Raw genomic sequence first — 25,868 nt, 5'->3', positions numbered from 1 at the left:
CATGCGAATACTATTAAATAAAATAGTTTGTGTTGCTGTTCCCCTGTCACACTTTATTTTCGAGGTTTGACGTCTGAAGTAAGCGATAACGAAACTAATTAAAAATACGTTTTTACAGTTTACGTAAATGACTCCCTAAAAAGAATAAAAATTTTTGTACTCATATAATTTATATTTATATATTTATTTATAATTTATAATACTCCAGTACACATCAAACTGTGCCCATGTCATTTCAGCCCTGTACATACTGTACTGTTCCATTTACAAATTTAATTACCTTTTCAAATATTAAAAAGTTGTCAGAAATAATATTAACACATTTTTAATATGTCCAGTTATGTGTTTTTAAAGGACTTCGTTAGTTTTTTTTAAAGGAATGGGTTTTCAAATAATACAACACTTAGCTATTTAAAACGACGCGGCATTTTTGTGCAGCCGCTATTAAAGTGTGCCCAGTTACACATATGTTTGCTGACAAAAGCTATATTGTATAACATTTTAAAAGCAGATATATTGATGCATCGAGAATGTTATCGATATTTTTTTCCACCTCTACTACAATTTCTGTTTATTTATTAAGAGAAAAACAAACATGGACGCGAGTGTGATAGAAATTAACGATTCGGTAATAACAATAGAGAGCGATGCTGACGTCGAAGACGGCGAAGTGAATGAAACTGATGTTGAGATCATAAACATAACCGCCAATTCACAATCACCCTCGAACCCTCCACAAAGCAATGCAACAACCACAAACGAGGTACAGCACGCGAATAAAAAACTAGTTCCACTTGTTATCTATGTATTTGATTGTATTAACAGCACTTGGAGGAACCAGAGCCGCCAATCTTTGAGGTAACGTTTAAGAATAAAGATGACTATGAGAGACTGCATAATCGCGTCCTGCAAGGACTGAAAAAAACGTTTGCCGCGAACGAATTTGAATTCAAAACAAATGAAGCGATATCGAGGATTGGCGCCTTTATCAGAACGCCTACGCCGCTGCCCGATAACGATCTGTTCATGATCGATACAGCACCGACGAGCAAACTGAATGCCGCACAGGTGCCGTCGTACAAACGAACACACACCGATGTTCTCGACGAGGATACGGCGAACAGGAAACGCCTCAAAGCGGAGGCAGTGAACAAATGCTTTCGTCCTAAAGTGCAGTCGGCATGCTTCAATTGTGGCGGGAGAGATCATTCGTTGCGTGAGTGCACTCGTCCCCGCAATCAGTCAAGGATACAACGAGCGCGTAAGAAGAACACACGAACGGAGCGTTATCATGTGGACACAGAGCAGCGATTTGCGCACATTCGGCCGGGCAGGATCAGCACCAAGACGCGTCATGCGATGGGCTACAGTCGCGGCGAGTTGCCATTTATGTTCTATCGCATGCGTGTGCTAGGCTATCCGCCTGCTTGGCTGGAGGAGGCCAAGGTCCAGAGCTCGGGTATAACGCTCTTCAATGCCGACGTGAGTGTCAAATTTGTGATGGGTTTATGCATTCTCGTTCTGACTTTTCATTCTTCTTACAGGGCACAGAAGTCCAGGGACCTGAGGAGGAAGAGGGCGAAGCGGACAGCTTCAAGTATGATGTGAATAAAATAATTGATTTTCCTGGCTATAATGCGGAACCCGGCTCCAAGTTTTACGATGTAAATATGCCACAAAGTATAACCATTAATTTCTTCACTAAACTCTTAAATTGCTGCAGGATTTTCAACATCACAATGTGCCCCACTTCCAAGAGCATCAGCTGAAGAGCAACTTTATCAAGTCACTGGGCGAAAACATTACCAAAGGCTACAAACGCAAGAAGCTCATCGATTTGCCCACGCCACACGATACACAACAAACAAGCCTGGAGGACAGTACAAATTTGGTAGCACAGGACATGGAACTGGACGATGACGAGGTGCACGATGCAATGCAGCCTCCGCTGCCTGCAGGGCCCAGTTTACCAGCGCCTCCACCTCCACCCGCTGAGCCCGAAGATTCCGCCCCGCAACGCAGCTCATCGCCCACGCTCGAGGATCTAAAGGCGCAACAGGAAGAACTGCTGCAGCAGCTGGAGTCTAATACCTCATTGAACACAAGCAGTCTCAGCACTTCCCAAGTGGAAGAAGAATCTCCTGCTGCACTAGTCAAACCTGCTGTATTTAGAGCCTCTATTCAGGGTACGCCCATTCTGAAATTCTCCGTGTTTGATAAGCTGCCCGAGGGAGATAAATTCAAGGCGGGAATTAGCGATGTCATAAATTTTGAGAATTTGCCCGATTCAACAGGCAAATATGAACAGATGAAGGGGCTCCTTAAGGATGTGCGTCACAAGATGGAGAAACTGCAAAACGCCGACGATTGAGCTGCGCTCGACAGACAACTATTGCAATTTTAATTTGTAAATAGAGCATTTTTAATTAAGATTTTGGATTAAGCCAAAGTTTATTCACCAATTCAATTCAATATGATATTGCACATGAAAACCATGCTGTATAATGTGTATATGTAATATGCTAATATACGATTACAAGTATAGTATACACATCTGCAGACAAATATACATATATAGTATATATAAATGTATTGTATGTAGTAAGTTTGTACAAAATTTGATATTTGAGTAAATGAGACAGAGATTTGCGTCGTCAATTGAACTAAACACATATCACTTTACATTTAGGATATTTTGTGGAGAATGTTTTTTGGTTTTTAGTTTTCCATTTGCGTATTGTTTATTATAAGTTTGCTATTGCTCGAAACAGTTATCTTCTTTTTTATTATGTGGTGCAAGGATCTGGCATATCGCATATATATCCCTAAACGGATTTTGCTTTTCTTTTTTTGTCTTGTTTGTTTTTTTTTATATTTGTAACCAAAATGCAAAATTGCTTATGAACGTAACGAAGCTCTAGCACTAGGACAGCCATGGATCGGATCTAGGGAATTTTAATTGATTGCCGGCGGTGGCTGCGGCGGTGGCGGGGAGCCATCCTGGTTGTTATTATCCCGACGCACTGGCTTATTGTTCGTATACTGGCGCCAAGTGCTTGGATTCACCACGTACATAAACATTGCGATGAGCATGAAGATCACCGCAATCGTAAAGTTTCCACCCGTCTCACCGGCTCCCTGTGCCGTCGTCTGAGCTACGCGTCCGCTAACTGCAAAGTACGTAAGAGATTAGTTACGTTTAATTGTAAGTTGATTGACATGCAATTTGAGATTACCATCGATGCACTCCGTGTCTGTGCAAGCATTCTGGTTCTGGCGTATCTGCAAAAAAAAAAACATAGTTTAGATTAGCGATTGGATTCACGTAACTTAAGTACAGTGAATATTTGATTAGGTTAACCTTATTTATATAGTGATTACTCGAAAGTCTTTGGAAACTGCAACATATTAAATTCTTACAAAAAACTAGAATAATTTAATACTAATATAGTAGTTAATCAAAAAAGTTTGTATTCATTCGAGAAAAATAATGTTATATTTGGGAGAATTAGGAATTATTACGAATAGATATTTTACGAATATTTACATTAAAGAAAAGTATGGAACACATTTGAACTCTAGAGGAAACTTAAATTATTTTTTACTTTAATAAAATTAATTTTTTATAGGGGTCGAACCTTTTTTATTTTAATATTGTTTGTGTAAACTAGAAAAACGTAACATTTAATGGAAAAATTTTCAACTTATTTATGAATACAAAAACACTTTTTTAGTTTATTAATGTGAAGAAAAAATTCAGTCTTGCCAATTTCCCATATTTTTTACTAGTTCAATATATCGAAAGTTCACTGTATATTGGTCTTTGAGCATTGGGGAATCCCCGAAAAAATTAAGCAACAATTCCTAACACAACATTTGCAGAACAAAAGTCAGTTCTTGGGCATCTGAACTTATGATCGGCTTAAATATACATACATACATACATGTACATAAACTTAATGTTGCGTTTGTAGGTTTGTGTGCTTCAAAATTTTCAAGATTGACTTACGAAATTGAGCAGACGCTGCATGGCCAGCTCATGCGACCAGATGCACTCGCAGCCATCGAATTCATCAGCCATTGTTTATGTTTTGAAGAGTTTCTCTGGAGGATTCCTTTGAACTGCGGCACCACAGACTGCAAAGAAAATGCTATATTATTTATGATGTTATCTGTCAATTATTGGGCATTTATTTGTGTTGATGTCCACTGACTGACGTGGCTTTAGCTTTCACAAGAGAATAAAACACAACTGGAGCAAAAAGAGAGCTGCAGAAATGTTTTCAACTGAAACGAATGTAACTTTCCTGTGTGCGATGTTGATTTGTGTTTTGCCAGCGAAACAAAACACAATCGAGTGTGTTGATTAGAAGCGCCCAATCGTATATATTGTATGTACATACATATGTATTAAACTCTCAAACATATATTTGTATATGTATTTATGAGTGCAATTGTATGTGCTCCAACTATAATTGCTATACTTGTTGTGCCTTTAAATATTGTTGTATCAGATAAAGTCAACGCTTAGGATTCAGAGAGAGAGAGTGAGCGAGGAAACGAACGAGAGACTGTCGTTAGCTAATAAACTTGCTGTATACAGTGTTGCTAAAGCTGATTGCGCATTTGAAAATCTAAAAATTAGCTTAATTTTAAACCAATTATCGGACAAAAACAGCTTTAGTTTTTTATACAAAAATGTATAAGAAGCAAAATAAAAATATATTTAATCCATACAATTTGATTTCTGAAATAATTTAACAAAAGTGTTAAATTTGTTTTCTTGAATTAAAAAAGACACGAAATATTCGGAAAAAGGCTAAATTGACATCACTGGTTAGCAGCCGCAAATTTCGTATCACCGCTTTTAGCGTAATATATTTGTACATATGTGTATGTGTGGGTGTGTTTTCTGCGGAATGTATGTTTGTGAGCGTTGAGTTAGAACACGAAGCTTCTGATACAATAATATAAGACCGACCTTGACGGGCCGCCGACAAAAGATTACAAGTTTAGTAATTACCACATGTAATTGATAAAGATTCTACTTTAAAAGTGTACACTTTGTTTATTTGCCTAATATTTTATATTCGTTTGACATTTACACAAACATTTACAGTACAATACTTTTACAGCGCAGTTTAACGACTTACACACACACACACACACAAGTAATTGCACATATGCATGTATGTATGTATTAGCAATTGAATAAATAGGTGAAAGCAATTGAGTGCATCTGTCTACAATTTTTGGCATATATGTATGTATGATTATTTGCCATATTTAATAGTTCCACATCAATTGCCAAGTTGTCATTTTTAAAAAACAACAAAAATGGCTTTCATTCGTATCTCTTGATTGTTTTGCTTTCTCGTATTTGGGTCTCATTCATCATATATTCCAGTGGAAATTATTCAACGGAGGTAAACAAAGTGCATTAGAATTGTTTGTTTGCATAGTTTTGCTTGTAATTGTTAGAACTTTCACTTGAATTGTTTTCTATTGTATATACATAACCGATTTGTGTTTATTTACATTTTTGTTGTTGGTATTTAAAGCTATATGTTTATTATTTTAGATTACACTCATTTTCTTACCAATGGTTGGAAGTGAATTGAAATGAGAGACTGGAACTCACATATGGTAGTGTTGGCAAACGACCAACACACTCAATATGCACACAGATAAATTATCGATTGTCAGCACTGAAATAGTGATGTACATATCTGTGTAACGTATTTTTTTTTAATTTCAAATATTATTTGAGGATTTATTGCGAATGCGGCTTAAACCAAGACGTCGGGACTTATTCGTAGGAGCATAAATGGGCGATAGAGCTTCCTCACTTCGTCGCTTGCCCACACGCTCCCTTTGCACACGTGGCGAGTCCTGGGAAAATCTGCGCTCCTTTTGAATTGAGCATTGTACATCCTCTAAGGGCTGTTGACTGTGCTCCTGGCGACTTGGCATTGGAGTGCTAGTCGCTGTTTTCATGGGATTGAAGCGTTGTCTTGCTGGCGTTTGTGTTGCATCCATATTTTCAACATCCTTTCTTAGTTTTCGTCGCTTGTTTAGTGACAAGAGATTGCGACGGGTTATTATGGAACTTTTTGTGGCCGTGTCCAAAGGCGAGAGCTCTGTAAGATGTGTCAGGGATACTTGCGACTCCGGCGTACATTTCGGCGTCTCAAACGCCAAGTTGCCGTTGTCAGCCAGCTTGCTTGGATGCGGCGTTGCTAAGCATAGAAAATCCTGCCTAGAGTCTGTGTTTCTATGACCATCTTCAAAAGGATCCCTTGTATTTAATCTATTTACAGTATCTCCATTTCTTTTGTTATCATGTTCACTCGGCGTTAAAGTATTTATGTTGCTGCTATCTTTACTTATGCGGGAAACATTTTCCTGTTTTCTATTGCTTTCTTCCTTTAAAGTTGTAGAATTCTCTTCCATGTCATCTTTAATAATTGGTATACATTTTCTCCTATTACTTTTTCTATTGCCACTTCCGATTGGCATCGCAGAATTCACCACTTCAATGTCAGCCGAAAGAATCTTTGTTGCTTCCTCAATCTCGGTCGACATTTTGATTGTATTCCTTGAAGCAGAACCATATTCAGCATCTTCTAAGATATGGTTCGATTCGAATTCTTTCGACTGCATTTCATCTAATAGATTGTTTGTATTTTGAATTGCTTCCAAATCAGCCATAAGCATTGCCGCTCTCTGTCGCATCTCTTCTGTTACCTCCAGTGCCTTATTGGATGCCGTTCGAAACTGCACTTGCTCAAGATGCACTTGCACAGCAGGCGCATTTCTATCACAGATTTCACTTAGCTCCGTCGCCACAGTAGCCATTAATGTGGAGGCCTTTTGTTGATGCTCGTCTGACACTTCGATTAACTTGTTGGAGGCTGTGCGAAATTCAACAGAATCTGCAAGGTCTACATGTTGCCATTCACTCAACGGAATCATGTCTAGCTGACTGCTGACATCATTAGTTTGCTGTGCAATTTCAATTTTCTGTACTAAATTCAATTCCATAGGTTGCCATTGACTTAAGGGTATCTTATCGAGGGTTTCCTTTTTAATGTTCTCAATTTTCGTATCCATTGCTCCCAATCTTCTTTTGTTGTTAGTATTTGATGCGGTTGGGATTTGTGAATTATTACAATTTATATCTGCCATCAACATTGATGCTTTTTTTTGCATCTCTTCAGTTAACTTTAGCATTTTGTTGGACGCCGTGCGAAATCCTGACATGGTCTCTAGCTGATTCTCAACCTTTGGTTCGTCTTGCAACGCACTCAAGTCTGCCATTAACATTGCTGCTCTTTTCTCCATCTCTGCAGTCATTTTAAGAGTTTTATTAGATGCGGTTTTAAATGCTGGAAACGTCTCCGCTTGATTGTTAGGATGTTCTGTTTCTTCTGGACACTTTAAGTCAGCCATTAGCATCGCAGCTTTTTTGCGCATTTCCTCCGTCAATTCAACAGTTTTATTGGATGCAGTGCGAAATTCAATCACACCAGGAGTCACTTTAAATTCTTGACTAGAATTTAGTTGCTCCTCTGAAGCTTCGTTTGGCTTTTGGGAGGCAGTCTCTGGTATAAACATAGGTTGCCATTCGCTGATAGGAATCTCCTCTAACTGATCACAGACGTTAAAATCCATATGTTTAGCAGCAGGTTTGGGCAACTCGACTGATGTATTTGGCAATTCGATTGGTTGCCATTCGCTGAACGGAATGTCATCTAGGAATTCGTTATTACAGGTTTCTTTCGCATCTTCTTGATTGACTCCATTAACATTTGGCAACAAATTGGTAACTGCAATTAAAGTAAATATTGTACTGAAATTGTAAGTTAAATTAGACATTTCTCACCTTTGCGAGTCGTTTCCAAGCGTGCGCTGCCATCAAATAGACTACATTCTACAGTTGCTGCAATTCGAGATTGGAAATTACAGAATTTTTCAAATATACAAATCTGTTTTCTTACCTTCTACTCTAACAGCATCGTTGTCATCCAGCAATCTGCACTCCTCCGTGTTGCCAATGCAATAGCCATTGTCTTTAAGTATATCCTCAGCATCTTGAGGCTCTTCCATGATCATTGCTGCCGCTTGTCCTTCATCCTTAGGCAGATCAATGCTACTACAACTTTGTACTTGGTTTTGTGTGAAAAATGCACTTAAATTCAGGAGGTTTTCACATATCAACTGCGAGCTATTTGCATCGAAATCACAATGTTTTGTCGTTGGCATCTGTGTGATGAAATCTTCTTGCATTGACAATCCCGAAGAGCAACTCAGGCGTTCTTCGTCATCGTCTAGGACTACATTTACTTGTTTTTTACTTGGTCGACTATAAGTGCGAATTTGTTTGTTGTAGAAACGAAAATCGGGATGCGTATTATATTTGGGGGAAGCATCATCTAAATAACTAGGCGAGGAGCAGAAATCCCGTAGAATCTGCTCCACAATATTAGTAGGGGAACACTTTGATATCTGCTCTACTTGTTTAGAGCTTTGCCCAGCTTCCTTCTCCGATTCTAAACAAAAATCCTGTAATGTATCCGCAATACCAGAATTCCAAGGTTGCTCTGCAGCTGTTGCATTGTTATCCATCGGCAGTTGTTGACTCTCCAGTAGCCATTGCAGCGACATAAAGTTTTCCGAGGCTGGAATAACACGCGCTCGCTGCGGTTCTTGCAGCGCACGCTGGCAATCCAAGCGATCCGCTTCAAATAGCCTTTCCATGTGAGGCTCACATGGAGTACTTGTTGTCGTTTAACTTTACGCTGCCAGTGTCTGGTGCGTATGGACCTAAGAGCACTTACTGGAGCGGGACTTGATTTGGTAATTTAATTGTGCCTAAATATAATTATGCCATCTCTCGACCAACTATTGCCGCTTTGTTTACCATCGACAGCTAACGATAACACTGCGCCTCGCTGTTGTACCGATTGCAGCAGTAACATCTGATTGTGCAGCCCATTATCGATAGCAGAAGCCAACAACAGTCAGCTATCGATTGCTCTCTGTGACAAGCAGTAACATATGACGCTTATCGATAACACTTGTTAGTTTGTCTGATTTACTTTAGTGTTGTAGTGCAGAATTAGTTGCAGACTAATTATGGGGATAACTACCGCAGCATTGCGCTCCCAGCTAATGGGCCTGACCAACTTCATTGGCACACACAAGGACCAGGCGGACAAGTACCGCCAGTTGCTGAAGAGTGTGCTCTCCAACACCGGCAACGATTTGATCGATACGCTGAAGCTCTTTGTCGAGGCGATTGTTAACGAACATGTTAGTCTGGTGATTGCTCGTCAGATCCTCAACGATGTTGGAGTTGAGCTGAGCAAACTGCCCGACGACATGTCCAAGCAGCTGTCCCACTTTACACTGGAGCGTGTGCATCCACGCGTTATCTCATTCGAGGAGCAGGTGGCCGGCATTCGTTTCCATTTGGCCAACATCTATGAGCGTAATCAACAGTGGCGCGATGCGGCCACAGTGCTGGTGGGTATTCCCCTCGAGACGGGCCAGAAACAGTACTCAGTGGAGTGCAAGCTGGGCACTTACTTGAAAATAGCGCGTCTCTATCTAGAGGACAATGATTCGGTGCAGGCGGAGCTGTTCATCAATCGTGCCTCGTTGCTGCAGGCCGAGACCAATTCGGAGGAGTTGCAGGTGACAATCGTAGAGATGTCTAATTTGCATCAAATATTGAAGCTCTACTTTCTTTGTAGGTTCTTTACAAAGTGTGCTACGCTCGCGTTCTGGACTATCGTCGCAAATTCATTGAGGCTGCCCAACGATACAATGAACTCTCCTACCGCAAAATCGTCGATCAGGGTGAACGCATGACGGCCCTGAAGAAGGCACTAATCTGCACAGTGCTGGCCTCGGCTGGACAGCAGCGGTCTCGCATGCTGGCCACACTCTTCAAGGACGAACGCTGTCAGCATTTGCCGGCCTATGCCATACTCGAAAAAATGTATCTGGAGCGCATTATTCGTCGTTCCGAATTGCAAGAGTTCGAGGCGCTTCTGCAGGAGCATCAAAAGGCTGCCACACCCGATGGTTCATCCATACTCGATCGTGCTGTCTTCGAGCACAATTTGCTGTCCGCCAGCAAGTTGTACAATAACATCACATTTGAAGAGTTGGGCGCATTGCTGGACATTCCCGCTGCCAAGGCGGAGAAGATTGCCTCGCAAATGATAACGGAGGGACGCATGAATGGGCACATTGATCAGATCTCGGGCATTGTGCACTTTGAGAACCGTGAACTGTTGCCCCAATGGGATCGACAAATCCAATCGTTGTGCTATCAAGTGAATTCCATCATTGAGAAGATTGGCATCGCCGAGCCTGAGTGGCTTGATAGCCAGAATTAATCGTACTCTCTATCATCGTAAATTTAATATTAAACTGCTGCTGGTTTTACATTTAATTAATTTGCTCCACATGTAAATTTCATTTTTGGATTTAAGAAATAAAACGCTCTGATCCCATGGATCATGCAAACAACAACAAAACAGCATATCAAATATAAATTCCACTTTTATGAAACATGTACATATATTCACAATATTCTATTAGTATATATTATTATATACATGCGCATATGATTCAATTCACAAAAAATTCTGTCTTGTGTGTATAAACAATTTCAAGTCTTAGTCAACTAGCGGAAAGTTTTGCTTTTGTATACAATACAAATACAAAGAAAGACAGTGTATATTATATATAAATATATATAGCATATATATGTTGTATGTATATATTTTTCTTTTTTTGTTTGTTAATATCGATACGACAATAGCGCGTATTACCAAAATAATTAGAGGACTCTGTTCTACCCACGCCAAAGCTGTGTCTGCTTTCCAACTAAATAAAAACTATTACAATAGATATATATATAGTATGTATAGTATATATGTATGTATATAAAGGCTAATTATATTTAAACAATTCAACTAAACAAAATGCAAAAACGTTGCTCCATCGTAGTATATTACAAAAGCAAAGGCTGCCTTATCCAGCTATCCTAGGAGACTCATTGAACCATCATCATAACTTAAAAGTTAGCGTAAAGTCATCCCTGTGTATTCGCCGAGGACTCCTCGTTCAGTTGCATTTGTGCCAGAGTTCGCACAACGACGCCACGATTCACCGGCGTCAATCCTTGGCACAGACCAACGACAGCGTCCAGCGCTACATCCGGGCAGTCCTGTGATTAAATATATTTTAATAAACGTAACAAAGCAAATGAAAGTTAAATCTGCATTACCTCCAGCATCTTAGATATCGTTGAGATGATTGCATCCCGACGTACAGAGCTGACATTCTTAGACACTATTGATTCACCATTCGTTTGCTCCTGATACCAGGACACCATCTCCTCGTTCTTGTCCCACAAATAAGCCTGTAAACGACTCATAAAATTTAGCAGAAGTTACATATGTGATAATTTATCAAAAGAACCCACCTCAGTGGCACCCTTGTCCTCTACAAGCCAGCGACGCAGCATCTGCTTGGCCTGGCCCACAGAGAGATTATCCTGAGCACGCAGTATCTTCTTAATGTACGCATCTTCGAGCAGCAAACGACGCAAACGCCAGTAGAGCATGCGACGAGACTCACGCCACGGAATAATCTCGCTGATGCACTCCTTCTCGAGCATGCGCTCGGGCGTGTCGTGAAGATCTGCGAAGTGAACGGCGACGGTGTGATAGACGTGCATCAGCACAGAGATGCGGGCCTTGATCTTCTCATCCACCTGCGCAGCGCGCACCTTGTCGCCAGCAGCCACAGCCTCATCGTGCTCTTTTTTCAACTGCAAAAAGGATTATAACAATAAGTAAACGAAGTAGCAAATAACTATAAATTCATCTAACTGCATTAATAATAGTTAAAGATAATAGCTATTGTATTCCGATACTTTCATGTACTTCTAAAATAATCTGTAACTTACCGCAATGGTGGTGCCATCCAGACGATAGATGGTCTTGATGAGGTCCTTCTCTTTGTACTTGATCTCGACAATGCCCTCAGGTTCGAGCACACCGCCGCGTGCCTCTGGATCGGCATAGGTCTCCATGTAACGTGGATTGATGAGCGAATCAAGCACAGCCCAAGCGCCGCCACGCAACTCTGCATTGGGTGGCAAATAGATGAGCACCGGCTTTTTGTACTCCCTCAGGCCGTCGACAATGTAAGCGCCAAATTTAACAATCTGTTCGTACATGTCTTTCATGCCGCCGGAGAAACCACGCCAGTTGGCAAAAACAATAAGCGGCAGCTCTTCGCGTCCGAAATCCTTGATGGCCTGTGCCGTCTTGTAGGACGAATCGGGATACCAAACCTGTCCAGCCTGCTGCAACGTCTTGGCCTCCGAGTCCAAGTTCGCAGGATCCGCGGGCATCTCCACCTCCACGGTGCGTGTCTCCACGGCAATGACACCGACTGGTACGCCACCTAAACGAGCGCGTCCAGTGACCACAGTCTTGGCCCAGGGAGCCATTATTTCACTCCACGAGTCGCGATCGAAGAACCCATTCTCCCACTCATTAGCATTGACTGGATTGACGCGGCCAGCGAGCATCCAGCGTGGATCATATGGCGACTTGGTGGGCATAAAGTCAACGGGGCGGTCGATGCGATCGCTGGGTAAAATGATGGGCAGATCGCAGCCAATGTAGGCAGGAATGTAGGAGAGCCAGTCCAGTATGGTGTAGACACCATCCAGATCGATGGCTTCCGTTTTGTGCGTAACACCGTTGTTGAACATGATTTGCACACCACCCAGCTGATTATTTGAGGCATACACCTTGCGACCAAGCAGCTGCAATAATCAAGAGATTAGCAGAAGCAACTAAGCAGATGAAACCTCTGACATACCTTGTTGAGTGCAGCGTAGCCCGTGAGTATAATGTGCGAGTTATCAATCTGAATGACACGCTGACCAAGACGCACCACATAGGAGCCAATGCCAATGGTGCGACACGTAACCATAGCAATAGTCACAATCTCCTCGTAAGCCTGCGACGTTTCACCGGCAATCAGACCAGCATAGCGCAGATTCTCTACGCCCAAGCCGTCATCCTTGCCAATAATGTCGGTGATCTTGTAGCGCTGCTCGCCTTCATCCTCGATTAGTATGGCACGCACCGAATTCAAGTTTGCCACCTTGGCATAATCCTCTGTGGACAGGTACAGATACTTGAAACCCTTGTCTGGCTCCTCGGGATCCTCCCATGCGATGCGGAACATGGCCTTCACCTCTTCGGCGAGTCCAATACGAGCGCCACTGTTGACCGAGATGTAAATCTACAGCAAATAATATAGGTTAGTTAAAGGAGAGTCTTATTTGAAGTTTTATTCGTAGACTTACCCTTGGCACCTTCAGCTGACGCGCCAGCTGTGAAGCCTTGGCAAACAGCACATCCTCCTTGATGCCAAATGAGCCAATCAAATAGGTTAGATCGTTGGCAATCACAATGATTTCACGTCCAGCTGGATACTCGGGTGTGGCCAACACTATGCGCCAGGCTACCATGCCGCACTAAAAGCAGAGATATTTTAGTTTAAATATCACATATAAATAACTTAAGCTGCACTCACATTATTCTCGCCAGGCAGACGCTGCAGCTCCACCAGACTGTCGCCCTCGAGCACAAGTTCCTTGCACTCCAGTAGAATCTTGTCGGGTATGCGAATATCAACGGTTGGACGCGCCTTACTGAATTCCTTCCAGTGACGCTCTGTCATCTGACGGAACATATCTGGCACATCGTAAACATAAGTGGTGCCATTGGATTGCGCCTGGAAACGTTTCTGCTGCAAAAAGTCCTTGGTCATGTAGGGAGTGGAGATGGGATGGCCATGCAACGACCCCTGCTTGTCGCCATAAGCGCGGAATTTGATCTAAGGAGGAACGAGAATACATTTTTAACTAACTTCTTCTAAATCCAATAGCTCTCGTTCACTTACAATGCCAGTTTCGGGTTCCGTTTGCTCCGTGTACATAGAGATATCAAGGAAGTAACCCGAATCGTTGGCAATGCACAAACGCACCGCCTGCGTGGGCGATTGCGGTGATTGCCTGATAACCATTTTGAGCTCAGCTTGCAGCACACGCAGTTTCCACAAACGAGGACCATAACGCATAATCATCTTCGTGACTGACTCTTCAATCTTACCGGGATCCATGATTACAGTAGGCACAAAGTTGAGGAATATGTGATTGCAATCGGTGCGCTTCGCATGTGGATGGGAGAAGGCCACCTCAAGCTCATCCATAGCCTCGAGTAGCACACGCTCACCCTCGTTCTGTAGGTACTCGAACGAGGCTTCCTTGGTGATCAGATCCGAGTGACGAATAATGGAGCGTATAAAGAAGCGATAGTCGGTAACCTCCTGACCCTTGGAGACCTTGGCCTTGCCCAGGTACAGATGCATCTTCTGATTGGCAGTGGGCAAGGCTTCCAGGTCGTAAGTCTTCATGCGATTTAGTTCCAAGTGGAAAGCCGAAGCCGGCTCCAAGTGCCGATAGATGCGATCCTCCTCGAATTTGTCGCGTGCCCGATACGTAAAGAACTTGGGGAACTGACGTTTCTTCAGCGCTGCGAAAGTAATCCGGCGTATGCGACGCTGGAAGAGCTCCTCGTTGTGCTCCTTGCAGTAGTTGCCAAAGATCTGCGACATCTGCACGTCGTCCATTTCGCCTGTCTCACGTACCGCCACGCTAATGATGTGTATGGGCTCCGTTGACTTGGCCTCTTCGGCGGCATTCGCTCGGGAGATGGGATCCGAGAGGGACACATTGATCGAGGTGCTGTGACGACTATCCGAAATGGAATCGACGGCCTCCACAGCCTCTAACACCTTGGCACTGACCAGTGCAGGCGACACAAAGTCCTCCAGCAGATCCAGAATCTCATCCGAGTACATTTCAAAGTGCTCGAAGGAATCAAAGGCCGCAATGGCGCCGGTGCGTACAAAAGAGCTGCCCAAAGATTCGGCAACAGCATGATCCAAGCCCTCCGGCGAGCTCATGCGCGAGAACAGACGATTCGGATGCGCTGTTGGCAACAGGAACTGGAAGTGCACCAAAGGCAATCCTCCGGAGAGTTCCAGATGCTGCAGACATGTCAGCTCATAGGAGGTGTAGGCACGACGCACATAAACCTCCAAGGCGGCATTGCAGACGGCGCGATTGGAGTGATAGAAGAAATCGTGCAGTATATCAAAGATTGAGGTCTCCGAGAGAATCAAACGCTGCAGATTCTCGGGATGGAAATCATGACCATACATATCCACAGCTGACAGGAAGATCGACTCCATTTGATTGTGGCGCAGCTCATAAGCTGGCTGATGGGCGGCAATCAAGACCTGACGGGATCGCAGCGCCACACGTGAATGTTCTGCACGATTGAGCGAAGTTAACTCACTCAGCGTATTAGCCAGCTCATCAGTAAGTCCAGGCTCGTTGGCCCACAGATGATCGATGAGCAGCGTGACCAGCAGATTCTTCTTAGCCACCTGCGAGTGCGAGAATATCGTGTTCACCACCGTCAACATGTCGTCCTTGTTATGCTCGCGAACCAAGCCCACACACTTATCGTAGTGTCCATGCTGGAACTGCGACTCCACGTCGTAATATTGTCTGAGCAACTCATGTACCGCAGCCTTCATGCGACCTCTGATGCCATTCCTGTAGCGCTGCACCAACTGTACAATGCTCTGGGTGGTCAGGAAGAAAACATCCCGATCAGCACGTTTTTGCAAGGTGGCAGCATGACTATCGATGACGCTGGCAATCTGCTGTGAGGGGAACTGGGCCAGGACACTGGTAATGTTGCGCTCGTAGAGCGTCATCAGCTTCCTGATCTTCTTCTCCACGGACAGCGGAATGCGACCCGAAATCGAAGCAATGACCTCCTGCAGCTCGAGCAGCGGCAACGAGGGATCCCTCAAACTCTGCATGAACTTCTCAATGATATCACGCAAACGCTGGGCGTTGAATGGCTCGGGGAGACAGTAGCCAGCCAAGGTGTTCTCCAGTATGCTCTTGTAAGTGTTGTGCACGCGATTCAGTTTCTCCGGCACTGGGGCATTTTCCGGCTGTGGGAACTGGCTCTTGCACGGTTGTGCTTTCGTTACTAGTGACGGATCGTCTAGTTCCAGGTGACCCAAGAGCGAACCTGCATCCAGAACAGCGCCAGGACGTCGCACAAAAGTTACAGTACCCGCTTCTTGTGACGTTAGAGTCATCACCATTTTCATTACCTCAATCTCGGCATAGGCTTGCCCCTTGGCCACATGTGCGCCATCCTCAACAATCATATTGATCAACTTTCCGGCGGAGGGACTGCGCAACAACGAGGGATCATTTTCCTTCTCAAAGACGCAGGTTTGATTACCAATGACAATGCGATAGCGATCGACTTCCTCCTTCATGTAGGTCGTATACGAAGCGCCCTCCAGAGAGATGAGCAAACCACCATCTGACAAACGATGCACCTCAATCTCCTTGAATGAGTTGTTCATCAGCAGGAAGTAGGAATTGTGTCCGCTCTTCGCTGCCTGCACTTTGTAGCGTATTCCGCCATTGATGAGCTCCACATCGACTACATTGGTGAGCGTGTTGGCCGCCTGGATTTGCCCCTTCTCGAGCGAAGTCTGGAAACTGGAGAACGATTCCGTGATCTGGCGATCCGCAATGTGCAGTGAACCGCACATGACACCTAGAAGGATATCGGGTTTTTCAGACTGCACACGCTCCGCAATCAAGGCATCCAACCAAGCAGTATCGATGCTATTGTCCAGAAAACGATTCGTTTCGAGCAGCGTAATCAGATATTCGACGGTGGTACGGAAATCACCACGAATAGACAGTTCCTTGAGGGCAATCACAAGATTTTCGCGTGCCTGCTGACGATTCTCTCCCCATGAGAAACAATGTCCGAACTGCGAGTCGGCAAACTCGTGCAATCCTCCCGATGCCGCCACACTGAAGTAACCCCAGACATTTTTGCTCGATCGGAAGTTCAACTCTTGGACGGTACCGGAGCTGGGCTTGAAACCTTCGTCAGGATTTTCCGATGTGATGCGAGCAGCAATCACATGACCAGAGGGACGAGGTTTATTCGGTGGATTCTCAAAGTCAATGACGGACGAACCCCAAGGGGATTCGCCATACAACAGGCGAATGTCCTTGAGACGATAGAGGGGAATTCCCATTCCAATTTGCAGCTGACAGGCGGGCAGATTGACATCGGCCACCATTTCTGTACACGGATGCTCCACCTGCAGACGAGGATTCAGCTCGAGGAAGAAGTATCTGCCCTCGGGATCGTACAGATACTCCACCGTGCCGGCGCTCACATAGCCCACCATCTTGGCCAAGCGGACGGCAGCCTTCTCCATGTCCTCAAAGACCTCGGGTTGGGCGACAATCGCGGGAGCCTCCTCAATAATCTTTTGATGACGACGCTGAATGGAGCAATCGCGTCCAAACAAACTGATGGCATTGCCGTACTGATCCGCCAGCAGCTGAACTTCCAGATGGCGTGCGCCGCTTGCCAGCTTCATCACAAAGATGGGAGAGCCGGGAACCTCGGCCTGCACCTGACGGAAAAGTGCTGGGAACTCCTCGGCAGTGTCCACACGACGGATGCCCTTACCACCGCCACCTTCTGAAGCCTTGATCATCACAGGGAAGCCTAAAAAATAATTTTATTAGAGTTTTACGCATAACTTTGTTAAATTTGTTCAGTGTTTACCAATTTTGGCGACCGCAGCGAGGCCCTGCTCCGCATTCTGAACGCAGCCACGTCCAAAGAGCTCACTAGATATCTTAATCTTCTTGCCGCTGTACTGCGCCTTCAACTCGGAGCCAGACCAGGGCAGCGTGGGTATGTCGGCCGTTTGGGCCACAATGGAGGAGGCCACTTTATCACCTAGTGCCCACATAGCACGCTCAGGAGGACCCAGAAATACCAGACCCTCCTTATGCAGCAGTTCCGGCAGCTTGGGATTCTCCGAGGCGTGACCCCAACCAGCCCAGACAGCCTGCAAGTAATTAGAAATTTTATTAGAAATGCAACAGGTTGACATAAGGAAAAACTCAGTTCAATACTATAGATATTTGTATAAGCTTAGAAGTCTTAGAGAATAAATATCGAAAAATATAAGTTTCTTGCTCTGTTAGATATACAATTCAATGGAATTTTCTGTACATATATTTTACTATCACTTTTCTGTCTGATAACATTATTTTAAATTATACTTAATATAGCGGTGAGTGTATATCTTTATTACCTTTTAAATAGAGCGAACATTTTTGAGAACTATTTTATTTGACTATAAGAATCAATTCAACTGTTATTTCTATATCTCATGTCATTAAAATAAGATTGCTATTCTACCACACTTATAATTAATTTCGAGCATTTAAACGAGGTTCTATATATAATTGGCACAATTGTATGATAATAATACTCGTCAATACAAGTATTTTGTCACTTCGCCGTATCTCTAACCTTTTTTGTTACACTATCTAGAGGACGACCTTACCAATAACAATAGTGTTATAACTCAATCTAAGTTCAATATATTCATTATCTACATATCATATATATGCACTTATTATTTCCAACTACGCAATCACTTTAACAATATTAAAAAATTCGAATATATATTCCTCATTAGAAAATAGTAAAAAGAACAATTAGTTACATAAATTGTAAGTTTAATGTCGCATACAAAAGTTGAGACCTTCGTAATGAGTGGAATATTTTGAATGAGCCATAAATATTAATATTATGATGTTAATAAAGCTACACTTCATATCGAGAGGTAAGTAGGCAAAACTGAAATGAGGAAGAGGAAGGCTAAGCTATTGTTTACCCTGGTCAAGCTCAAAAGTTCACAATAATAGAGAACTTAAAGATTAAAGAACAGTGTACACACGGACACATACAAACAAACGGAAACACGCCCTCTCTCTTACTCTCTCAGACTTACAGTCAGATAGTTAGCGTTCTTATGGGAGGAAAGAATCGAACGAGCTTGAGTACAGAAAAGTATCGAGCAGAGCGCGCGTTTGTAAACAGAAATCGTACGATGTGTGAAGAGGTCGACGTCGACGACGAAAAACCAAAAATGTTAGGGAGAGAATTTAAGTTGAGTAACTCACCTGCACTTGAGTGCGAAGTGCAATGTCTACAATGAGTTCAACATTGGCGTAGTTGTTGTTGTTTGATCCACCGGGAACAGGTACATAATGATCCGCCATTTTAATGTACTCGGCATTGGCCTTCAGATCCTCCGGCGTAACCATTACTACAAAACGCACGGCACGCTCATTCTTGAACATCTCATACGACCAACGGCGAATGGAACGCATGCACTTGACGGCCGCAATGCCATTGTTGGCGATAAGCACACGATTGATAACTCGCGTGCCGCCAAATCGTTTGACAAACTCCTCCGTGGTGGCAATATGAAAATCACGATACTGATCGCGATCCTGACCGAGGCCGGTGCCGCGCGACATGCTGGGTCTGCAATGAACCAGAATTTATGATTGTGGGTGGTGTGTAGTTACATTTTACATTTGTTAATTAACTAATTAACCAACTGGTGCGATAATAACTCCCCCTTTGCCCCTTGCGTTTATTCTCATTGAAGTCATTCGGTAGCTGGCATGCTCTAAATATGTAAATGTATTTGTCTCTGTCTGTGTCTGGGTCAATGTTAGTTAGGAGCACGCGTATGAGAGCGAGACGGGGCGTGTACAGCTTAATTATGTACGTGCTTTTTGGCAAACCGGTTTAAAATAAAATTCCAATGAAGCTTTTACATTGTTTACTTTCGCTCGCTCACTCTCGCACACAGACGATGCCGCTAGAGGACGCTTTTTGCATTTGTAAGCACGTCCATAGTCGAGAATTTCTGATTTATGTTATTGTGTGCGTGTTAATGTGTATATTTAAAATTAATTATGCGTAAAAATTCTTTACTTCAATGTGCCGGTTGTTTGCACATTTAATAGCGATGACGAATTGTTAATCTCATTATTGTTGATAATGTTGTTGCTATGGATGCCATTGCTGCTGCTGTAGTTGGATTCATCGTTATTGTTGCACTGATCGATGGCCACAATTTGGGGTATTGTAATTGGACCATTGTCATTGGAATTGGCCATTGTAGAGGTTTGTGGCTCCTCGCCGGATTCAACAAGTACAAAACGTTTGCTGGCACGACGTTTTAACATTTTGATCAATGCAATAAATGCCAAGATCATTCACAAGTCCAAAGGGAAAAATTTTGTTTTTGTTGTTTTTCTGTTTAAGCCGTGTCCGAAACTATAATTAATTCAGCGATTATGCAAGCAAATATATGACTAATCAACAAAGAAAAATTCGGGCTGCAACGCGTCGACTTTCACTGCTCTTGTTGTATTTACAATGAAAACTAATAATGGAAAATCTAATATGCCAGCAGGTCAGCAAAAGCTAAAAATCACACGCGAGCAATATGTTTTTTTTTTGGCTATAAGAAGCTCAACACGCTAACAGAACGTCCGATGGGCACGACAACTGCTTCAAAACTGGCCACAACAGCTTGGCAGTGGATGGTGTGATGTCGTCGTAGTTACTCATTTGACGAAGAGAGTTTTAACTTAGCAGAGCGCGAGAGAGAAAGCGCAGCCAGAAAAGTTGACCTCTGTGTGTTGACAGCGGCGGCGGCTTTACAAATTTTGTCAGTGTTATGAATGAAAAATAAACAAGAACTCAACAGTTCCCAGTCAGTCAGCGGCACCTGCTGACTGCAGCTTTTGTGCGCTCGTTTGCGCTCTCTTGGTGCGCTTTTGCTCTCTTTACAAGCTTTTTGATATTAGTCAAGGCAGATGCACGTTGTTTTTGTGTATATTGCCGTCTCTGTCGGTGAAACTCGCGCGATTTGTTTGGCGTCGGCAACACAGCCATAATAATGACGTAGCTTCAATTTGTTTTGCTGGTAAATTTTTATCTACATATGTGTATAGTTGTTGTTTCTGTTAGTGGTGGGAACTAACCTCAGACGCTTACGTCGCTCAGTGATATCGCCATTTTGACGAATATCGCTTTGCAATTTTTGAGGAAATTCATCGCCAGCTTCACCTGCTTCGATGGCCTCCTTTTCATCGATTTCGTCACCCACCTGCGTAAAATAACCATTTATTATTTTGTTTTATCGTTATATACGCTATATGTAGGAATGTGCATCATTAACTTACGAGAAAACTAGGACGTTCGCCATCTGTTGCGTCTGTTGTTTCCGCTGACGCTGTTGTTGTTGTTGCTTCCTGTTCGCTCATTTTGTTGTTATATTTGTTATCGATGTTATTGTTGTTATTGTTAAAATGATTCAAATCGGTCAAAACGTTATCCTTCAATTGTTCACAGAGACCATCCACATCAGACTTAAGGCTTTCACTTGAGAATTTCACTTTCTTAATGCAAGACTTTGGATAACGATTCGTCGTCGACGCCTTCGTTGTCTGATCCGCGCTTTTTTGTTGTTGTATTTATCGCTGACGATGACGTTGACGATGTTGCTGTAGCCGCAATAACGCTGGAGTTGTCTACAAAAAAAAGAACAGCAAATAAATTAAACAAAAGAAGAAAAAAAAAAAAACAAGTTTAGCTTAACAACAATACAATGACCCGTCCCTTCTTTTATGTTTTAGGTATGGTAGTTAAAATAAGTTAATAAACGAATACGATTCTTACTGTTATCGTTGTTGTTATCGTTGCTCTTCTTCTTGTTGTTAGTGGGGAGTGCTGGAGTTTGTCTTTGGAGGCCGCCTTGGCGACCAAAGAACAAATTCAATAGGAATGCTATAATCGCCAGAATGATTAACCATGCGATCAACATCGGCTAAATCCAAATTAAATCTAAAATTCAGTTCGTAAAGTGTTGTCGCTAATATTTATTAAGTTTGTAATGGGCCAGCAGGGCATTCGAGTTCAAAAGGTTAATCTCAAGTGGCACATTAATATTGATTAGCCACAAATTTGTATGCCAAAAGCGAAACCAAAACAAAATATAACTTTTGTTAAATGCATAATTACTGAATAAACTAGTTTCGACAAAACCCTAATAAACTAAGACTTGGCGAAGCTTTAATACTCTTTCCGAGGGCAAAGGTTTTGTGATTATTACGAATAATAAGTATTTTTAAACCCTGTGCACTTTTCAAAATCGCTTATCAACGAAGTACTGAGCTTACATAAGAAGTACAGTACAAGCTAAGGTTTTCTATTAAAACTTCCGAGGAATTGATTTGATAATTAGAAACAAATTTCATATGATTCCAAATTGATTACATTGTTACTAAATGACAAAACCTCTTTGATCCCATGCATATGCATGAAGTCGAATCCTCAGCTTTTTCACTTTCCTTATGTACTTTTTTAGAGGGCATTCTAATTTCCGTTACGTAGCAAAGCAATTCCAATTAAGCTAATCTCTTTAGTGGAGAGTTCAAATCTTTACTAATCTCGTTACTTCATCGAAGTACTTTTACTTTTTTGGTTTTGAAATTTTCCTCGATTAAGACAGATAGAGTATACAAAATCAAGTTGAAAAAAGAAAAACTACATTCGAATATTTCGACCGAGAAATACCCGCTATGAACGGGTGCAGCAGCACTCTGTAGAGCTTTGCAAGTTTACATTAGTTTTTTTTTTACATTTTTAGGAAACATTCACACAATATGGGTTTTTATGTGTCTCCAAACTAAAAATTAGGTTTGACATTGAATTTTTAAGTTGAATTTCGCTAAATTCGGAGACAAGCTTGATCTGCTGGCAACAATAAGAAACATGATTATCATATTTTGAATCTCATGCCCTTAAAGTAATGGAAATTTTAAGTGTCTAAATAAACGGACAGACAGATTGACAGAAATTGGTTATTAGATAAGATCGGAGAGAGTTTGTTAGACTGCGAGTAACTCGTAATACCCTTCCAGCGAAGTTTAGGCCGCAACAGAGGCCCGGTACTGCGCATTTATATTTATGTCAATCAAAAAGAAACAGAAAGAGACTTAAGAAATACGCGAGGTAGCTTTTGTGGACATGCAAATCAGCTTTGCATATAGAAGAGGTCAACGATTCAATCATTACAATATGTAACTGTGCCAGGGGTGCGTTTTCAAAGACAAAACAAAACTCAGAAATACATACAACAAATAGGTATGGATTTTTGTAACTCTTGGCATTATGCAATGCAATTTCATTTGGGAAACTCGATGACTATTTAAAGTTTATACGTATGGAATTCTATACACAATGCACACCTAATTGTATCGCCTGATTTTGAAGAAATTAATCTCTATTGCTCAATCTGCCGATAAGAAAAATGTGTGCATAGAAAACATGCGTTTGTCGAATTGTTGTAAATGAAATAGTAGTGTTATTATTATTTTTACCACGCTTGCTTCGTTTATTTGGCAATTAAATTGCAATTGCTATTCACAGCTGAGGTTTAAGCGCGCGCCACGCACCGAGAAGGAGAAGTAGCAACAAGTTAGCGCACGTTTGCTACTAGATTGACCGACGATTGGAATGCGACTGGTCAACCGAGGCGATTCCACAAATCGACGCACGCTATCGCTGTCTGTTGCTGTCGGCGTCGTCGTCGACGTCGCCGTCACCTATCAGTATCACTTGCTTGCCCAAAAGTCTGCGTCGACAACAGAGGTAGCAACAACAATGGAAGCGACGGCGGCAGCAGCAGCCGCCTTAGCACCAGGTGTATACGTGTATGTGTTTATGCTCAGGTTGTTGTGCTTGTATGTTAATTGCTTAAAGGGCTTTACAGGTCGAGGCAGCTGCTGCTGATGGGCTGGGGTTACACGACGACGAGTTTAAATTTGCTTACTGCACACAAAAAAACGACTGCAAGCAACAGCGATTTATTTATTTGTTTACTTTTGATGCGCTTTTAAGCAATTTTCGTTTATTGCTTTTTGTCTACATATGTTTCTTTTAATTTTGTGGCTTGGCGCGTAAGCTTCGATAACCATGCGATAAATCGATAACAATCAGCAGGTTTAGATTTGCTCTCACATCTCTGGCGCTCACTCTCCCACAGACACAGATTTGCTGCTCCGCTTTCAATGTCAAGGCTGTTGTTGTTGTTGTTGCGTAAACGTAAAGTTAATCTTTATTGCTTGACATTGATGATGTACTCACTGGACATCGTTCAGGGTTACGACACGAACGCAATCAAGGAAACTGCAGCAACTACGACAACAATAACAACAACAAACCCAAATTGCACGTCAGCAGCAACAGCAGCAAAACTGATTGCAATGAAATTGATTATCTTGTGATGCATGTGTGTATGTATGTGTGTCAGCAAATTAAAAACAAACTCGGCCATGAATAGAACACGCGAATACATTACTAAGGCATCTTTAAAGTCAGCAGAGGTTTTTTAAAAGTCATAAAAGAATTTCCAGCCAGCCAGCTGCTGATAAGGTATAAAACATCTTTCGATTTTTTGACTGTGAGCACGCCACAATTAATAATTGGAACTCGCCAAATACAAGTGTGGAAAATGCCGGCTATGATTAATACTTGTTGTGACTTATGGTTTGTATATATTTTTATTTTTGGCAAGTGGTAACTTACCAAATTAGCCTTCGAGTACTTCTTATCATTAACTGCGGAAACTTTTTTTGTTTTAGTTGGCTAGCTGTTTGAACAAATTATTCATGTTTGGCGCGTGGCCATCTGCTGGATTATCAGCTGGAGACGCGTGAGCTGTTTTTTACTTGAGACGTCTGGCAATTGATATTGTCGCTGTTATCAGCTTGGAAGTCTAAGAAGAGGCGACGCCACTGCTAAGCCAAGCGTTCCAGGCTTCATCTTCAATTACACGCGCACACAAATGCTCATACACAAGCAAAAACTATTAAGTAATTGAAGCCGGCTCAATGTGAATGGCTTTACTGTGAATTGCTCTGATACCACCCACCCCCCCAACAATTCTTACTAAACACAACATGAGCATTACATGCACACACACATTCATTCGTACACGGACACAGGTACACGCACACATACAGCGCCATGCGGACATCGCGCGATATGCGAGTCCAATAGAAATCAAGGTCAGCCCAAGCGGCGAGAGAGCGAGCGAGCGAGAACGCGCACAGAGAGGCCAAAAGAGAGTAAAAACATATTGAAGGAATTATGCTGCTGCCCCGCAGTGCAAAATTCAATTAACAACAAATTAATGCACATACAGCTACAGACACAACTTAGAAGTAAAATTCACAGTTTATGCAAATTCTTTGGAGTGTGTGTGTGTTAAGAGAAGGTGAATAACCCGTAATATGTGTGTAATGCAATTTACATATGCGCATATTTATGTATGAAAAGTCACTAATCGCACATTAATTGTGCACTCGGTGCTTAGATTAACACTTTGCTCGTCCATTGACTTACTCTTCTCCATTGTATTGCGCTTTGTTCGACGCTTTTTATTAGCAATTTTGACTTGCTTTTAACTGTTTTTATATGGGCAAAAAAATTAGTTAAGTTCTTCTCACTTCCAATTGGGTTGTATGATTGGTGTGGGTGGGTTAAATTTTATTTTATTTTTTTCCACTCTTGCAGCCCAATTCAATCGACACAATGCGCACTTCACAGCTTTAGCAATTGATGCATGTGACAGCTATGTTAATATACATAATTTACAATTGTTTATAAAGTTTATCAGTGTTTTTATATACGCGTAAATATATGAATCCGATTCTCTCTCTTTAAGGCAGCCACCGATAACGATTG

At 42.3% G+C, this 25,868-nt stretch overlaps 5 protein-coding genes across 7 annotated transcripts; 2 read left to right on the top strand and 3 right to left on the bottom strand.

Moving 5' to 3' along the window:
* Nucleotides 1-546: 546 nt before the first annotated feature.
* LOC133842160 (zinc finger CCHC domain-containing protein 8 homolog) lies at nucleotides 547-2,877 on the top strand. Its single transcript, XM_062275144.1, has 4 exons — nucleotides 547-763; nucleotides 826-1,482; nucleotides 1,545-1,664; nucleotides 1,724-2,877. The coding sequence occupies exons 1-4, from the start codon at nucleotides 596-598 to the stop codon at nucleotides 2,369-2,371; spliced, it is 1,593 nt and encodes a 530-aa protein (XP_062131128.1). The 5' UTR covers nucleotides 547-595; the 3' UTR covers nucleotides 2,372-2,877.
* LOC133842168 (small integral membrane protein 14) lies at nucleotides 2,859-5,619 on the bottom strand. The gene is made up of 4 exons (XM_062275155.1): nucleotides 5,601-5,619; nucleotides 4,010-4,137; nucleotides 3,237-3,282; nucleotides 2,859-3,170 (listed from the first exon to the last, which is right to left on the bottom strand). The coding sequence occupies exons 2-4, from the start codon at nucleotides 4,079-4,081 to the stop codon at nucleotides 2,956-2,958; spliced, it is 333 nt and encodes a 110-aa protein (XP_062131139.1). The 5' UTR covers nucleotides 4,082-4,137; nucleotides 5,601-5,619; the 3' UTR covers nucleotides 2,859-2,955.
* Nucleotides 5,620-5,752: 133 nt separating this feature from the next.
* Nucleotides 5,753-8,952, bottom strand: LOC133842158 (breast cancer type 2 susceptibility protein homolog). 2 transcript variants are annotated; one of them, XM_062275142.1, is made up of 3 exons: nucleotides 8,001-8,952; nucleotides 7,886-7,942; nucleotides 5,753-7,829 (listed from the first exon to the last, which is right to left on the bottom strand). In XM_062275142.1, the coding sequence occupies exons 1-3, from the start codon at nucleotides 8,758-8,760 to the stop codon at nucleotides 5,755-5,757; spliced, it is 2,892 nt and encodes a 963-aa protein (XP_062131126.1). In that variant the 5' UTR covers nucleotides 8,761-8,952; the 3' UTR covers nucleotides 5,753-5,754. The 2 variants fall into 2 exon arrangements, with proteins under 2 accessions (XP_062131126.1, XP_062131127.1); XM_062275143.1 differs by lacking the exon at nucleotides 7,886-7,942.
* Nucleotides 8,953-9,054: 102 nt separating this feature from the next.
* LOC133842162 (COP9 signalosome complex subunit 4) lies at nucleotides 9,055-10,539 on the top strand. The gene is made up of 2 exons (XM_062275148.1): nucleotides 9,055-9,699; nucleotides 9,759-10,539. Exons 1-2 carry the CDS (start codon nucleotides 9,139-9,141, stop codon nucleotides 10,407-10,409), a joined length of 1,212 nt encoding a protein of 403 aa, XP_062131132.1. The 5' UTR covers nucleotides 9,055-9,138; the 3' UTR covers nucleotides 10,410-10,539.
* Nucleotides 10,540-10,557: 18 nt separating this feature from the next.
* LOC133842157 (acetyl-CoA carboxylase) lies at nucleotides 10,558-25,832 on the bottom strand. 2 transcript variants are annotated; one of them, XM_062275141.1, is made up of 13 exons: nucleotides 25,527-25,832; nucleotides 21,302-21,649; nucleotides 21,101-21,225; nucleotides 19,217-19,583; nucleotides 17,802-18,090; nucleotides 14,008-17,741; nucleotides 13,639-13,941; nucleotides 13,409-13,579; nucleotides 12,916-13,344; nucleotides 11,990-12,859; nucleotides 11,504-11,851; nucleotides 11,306-11,440; nucleotides 10,558-11,245 (listed from the first exon to the last, which is right to left on the bottom strand). In XM_062275141.1, exons 2-13 carry the CDS (start codon nucleotides 21,380-21,382, stop codon nucleotides 11,111-11,113), a joined length of 6,987 nt encoding a protein of 2,328 aa, XP_062131125.1. In that variant the 5' UTR covers nucleotides 21,383-21,649; nucleotides 25,527-25,832; the 3' UTR covers nucleotides 10,558-11,110. The 2 variants fall into 2 exon arrangements, with proteins under 2 accessions (XP_062131125.1, XP_062131124.1); XM_062275140.1 differs by lacking the exons at nucleotides 21,101-21,225; nucleotides 21,302-21,649; nucleotides 25,527-25,832 and adding an exon at nucleotides 20,043-20,537.
* Between the last annotated feature and the right edge of the window lie 36 nt (nucleotides 25,833-25,868).

Source organism: Drosophila sulfurigaster, chromosome 3, assembly GCF_023558435.1.
Source record: "Drosophila sulfurigaster albostrigata strain 15112-1811.04 chromosome 3, ASM2355843v2, whole genome shotgun sequence".
NCBI classification, from domain to species: Eukaryota; Metazoa; Arthropoda; class Insecta; order Diptera; family Drosophilidae; genus Drosophila; species Drosophila sulfurigaster.
The sequence above is the reverse complement of the archived record's forward strand: the minus strand, read 5'-3'. Positions and strand labels throughout refer to the sequence as shown.

Bases quoted from the DNA above. Each gene is read 5' to 3' on its own strand.
- LOC133842157 (XM_062275140.1), bottom strand. From the start codon at position 20,326: ATGATCTTGGCATTTATTGCATTGATCAAAATGTTAAAACGTCGTGCC. The intron at 13,345-13,408 runs GTAAGTCTACGA...TATTTGCTGTAG, and splicing joins GTCAGCTGAAGGTGCCAAGG to ATTTACATCTCGGTCAACAG. The intron at 11,852-11,989 runs GTAAGTTACAGA...TCCTTTTTGCAG, and splicing joins TGGATGGCACCACCATTGCG to TTGAAAAAAGAGCACGATGA.
- LOC133842158 (XM_062275142.1), bottom strand. From the start codon at position 8,760: ATGGAAAGGCTATTTGAAGCGGATCGCTTGGATTGCCAGCGTGCGCTG. The intron at 7,943-8,000 runs GTAAGAAAACAG...CTCGAATTGCAG, and splicing joins CGATGCTGTTAGAGTAGAAG to CAACTGTAGAATGTAGTCTA. The intron at 7,830-7,885 runs GTGAGAAATGTC...CTTTAATTGCAG, and splicing joins CTTGGAAACGACTCGCAAAG to TTACCAATTTGTTGCCAAAT.
- LOC133842160 (XM_062275144.1), top strand. From the start codon at position 596: ATGGACGCGAGTGTGATAGAAATTAACGATTCGGTAATAACAATAGAG. The intron at 1,483-1,544 runs GTGAGTGTCAAA...TTCTTCTTACAG, and splicing joins TAACGCTCTTCAATGCCGAC to GGCACAGAAGTCCAGGGACC. The intron at 1,665-1,723 runs GTAAATATGCCA...AAATTGCTGCAG, and splicing joins CCGGCTCCAAGTTTTACGAT to GATTTTCAACATCACAATGT.
- LOC133842168 (XM_062275155.1), bottom strand. From the start codon at position 4,081: ATGGCTGATGAATTCGATGGCTGCGAGTGCATCTGGTCGCATGAGCTG. The intron at 3,283-4,009 runs GTAAGTCAATCT...TTTTTTTTGCAG, and splicing joins TGCAGCGTCTGCTCAATTTC to ATACGCCAGAACCAGAATGC. The intron at 3,171-3,236 runs GTAATCTCAAAT...CGTACTTTGCAG, and splicing joins AGACACGGAGTGCATCGATG to TTAGCGGACGCGTAGCTCAG.
- LOC133842162 (XM_062275148.1), top strand. From the start codon at position 9,139: ATGGGGATAACTACCGCAGCATTGCGCTCCCAGCTAATGGGCCTGACC. The intron at 9,700-9,758 runs GTGACAATCGTA...CTTTCTTTGTAG, and splicing joins CCAATTCGGAGGAGTTGCAG to GTTCTTTACAAAGTGTGCTA.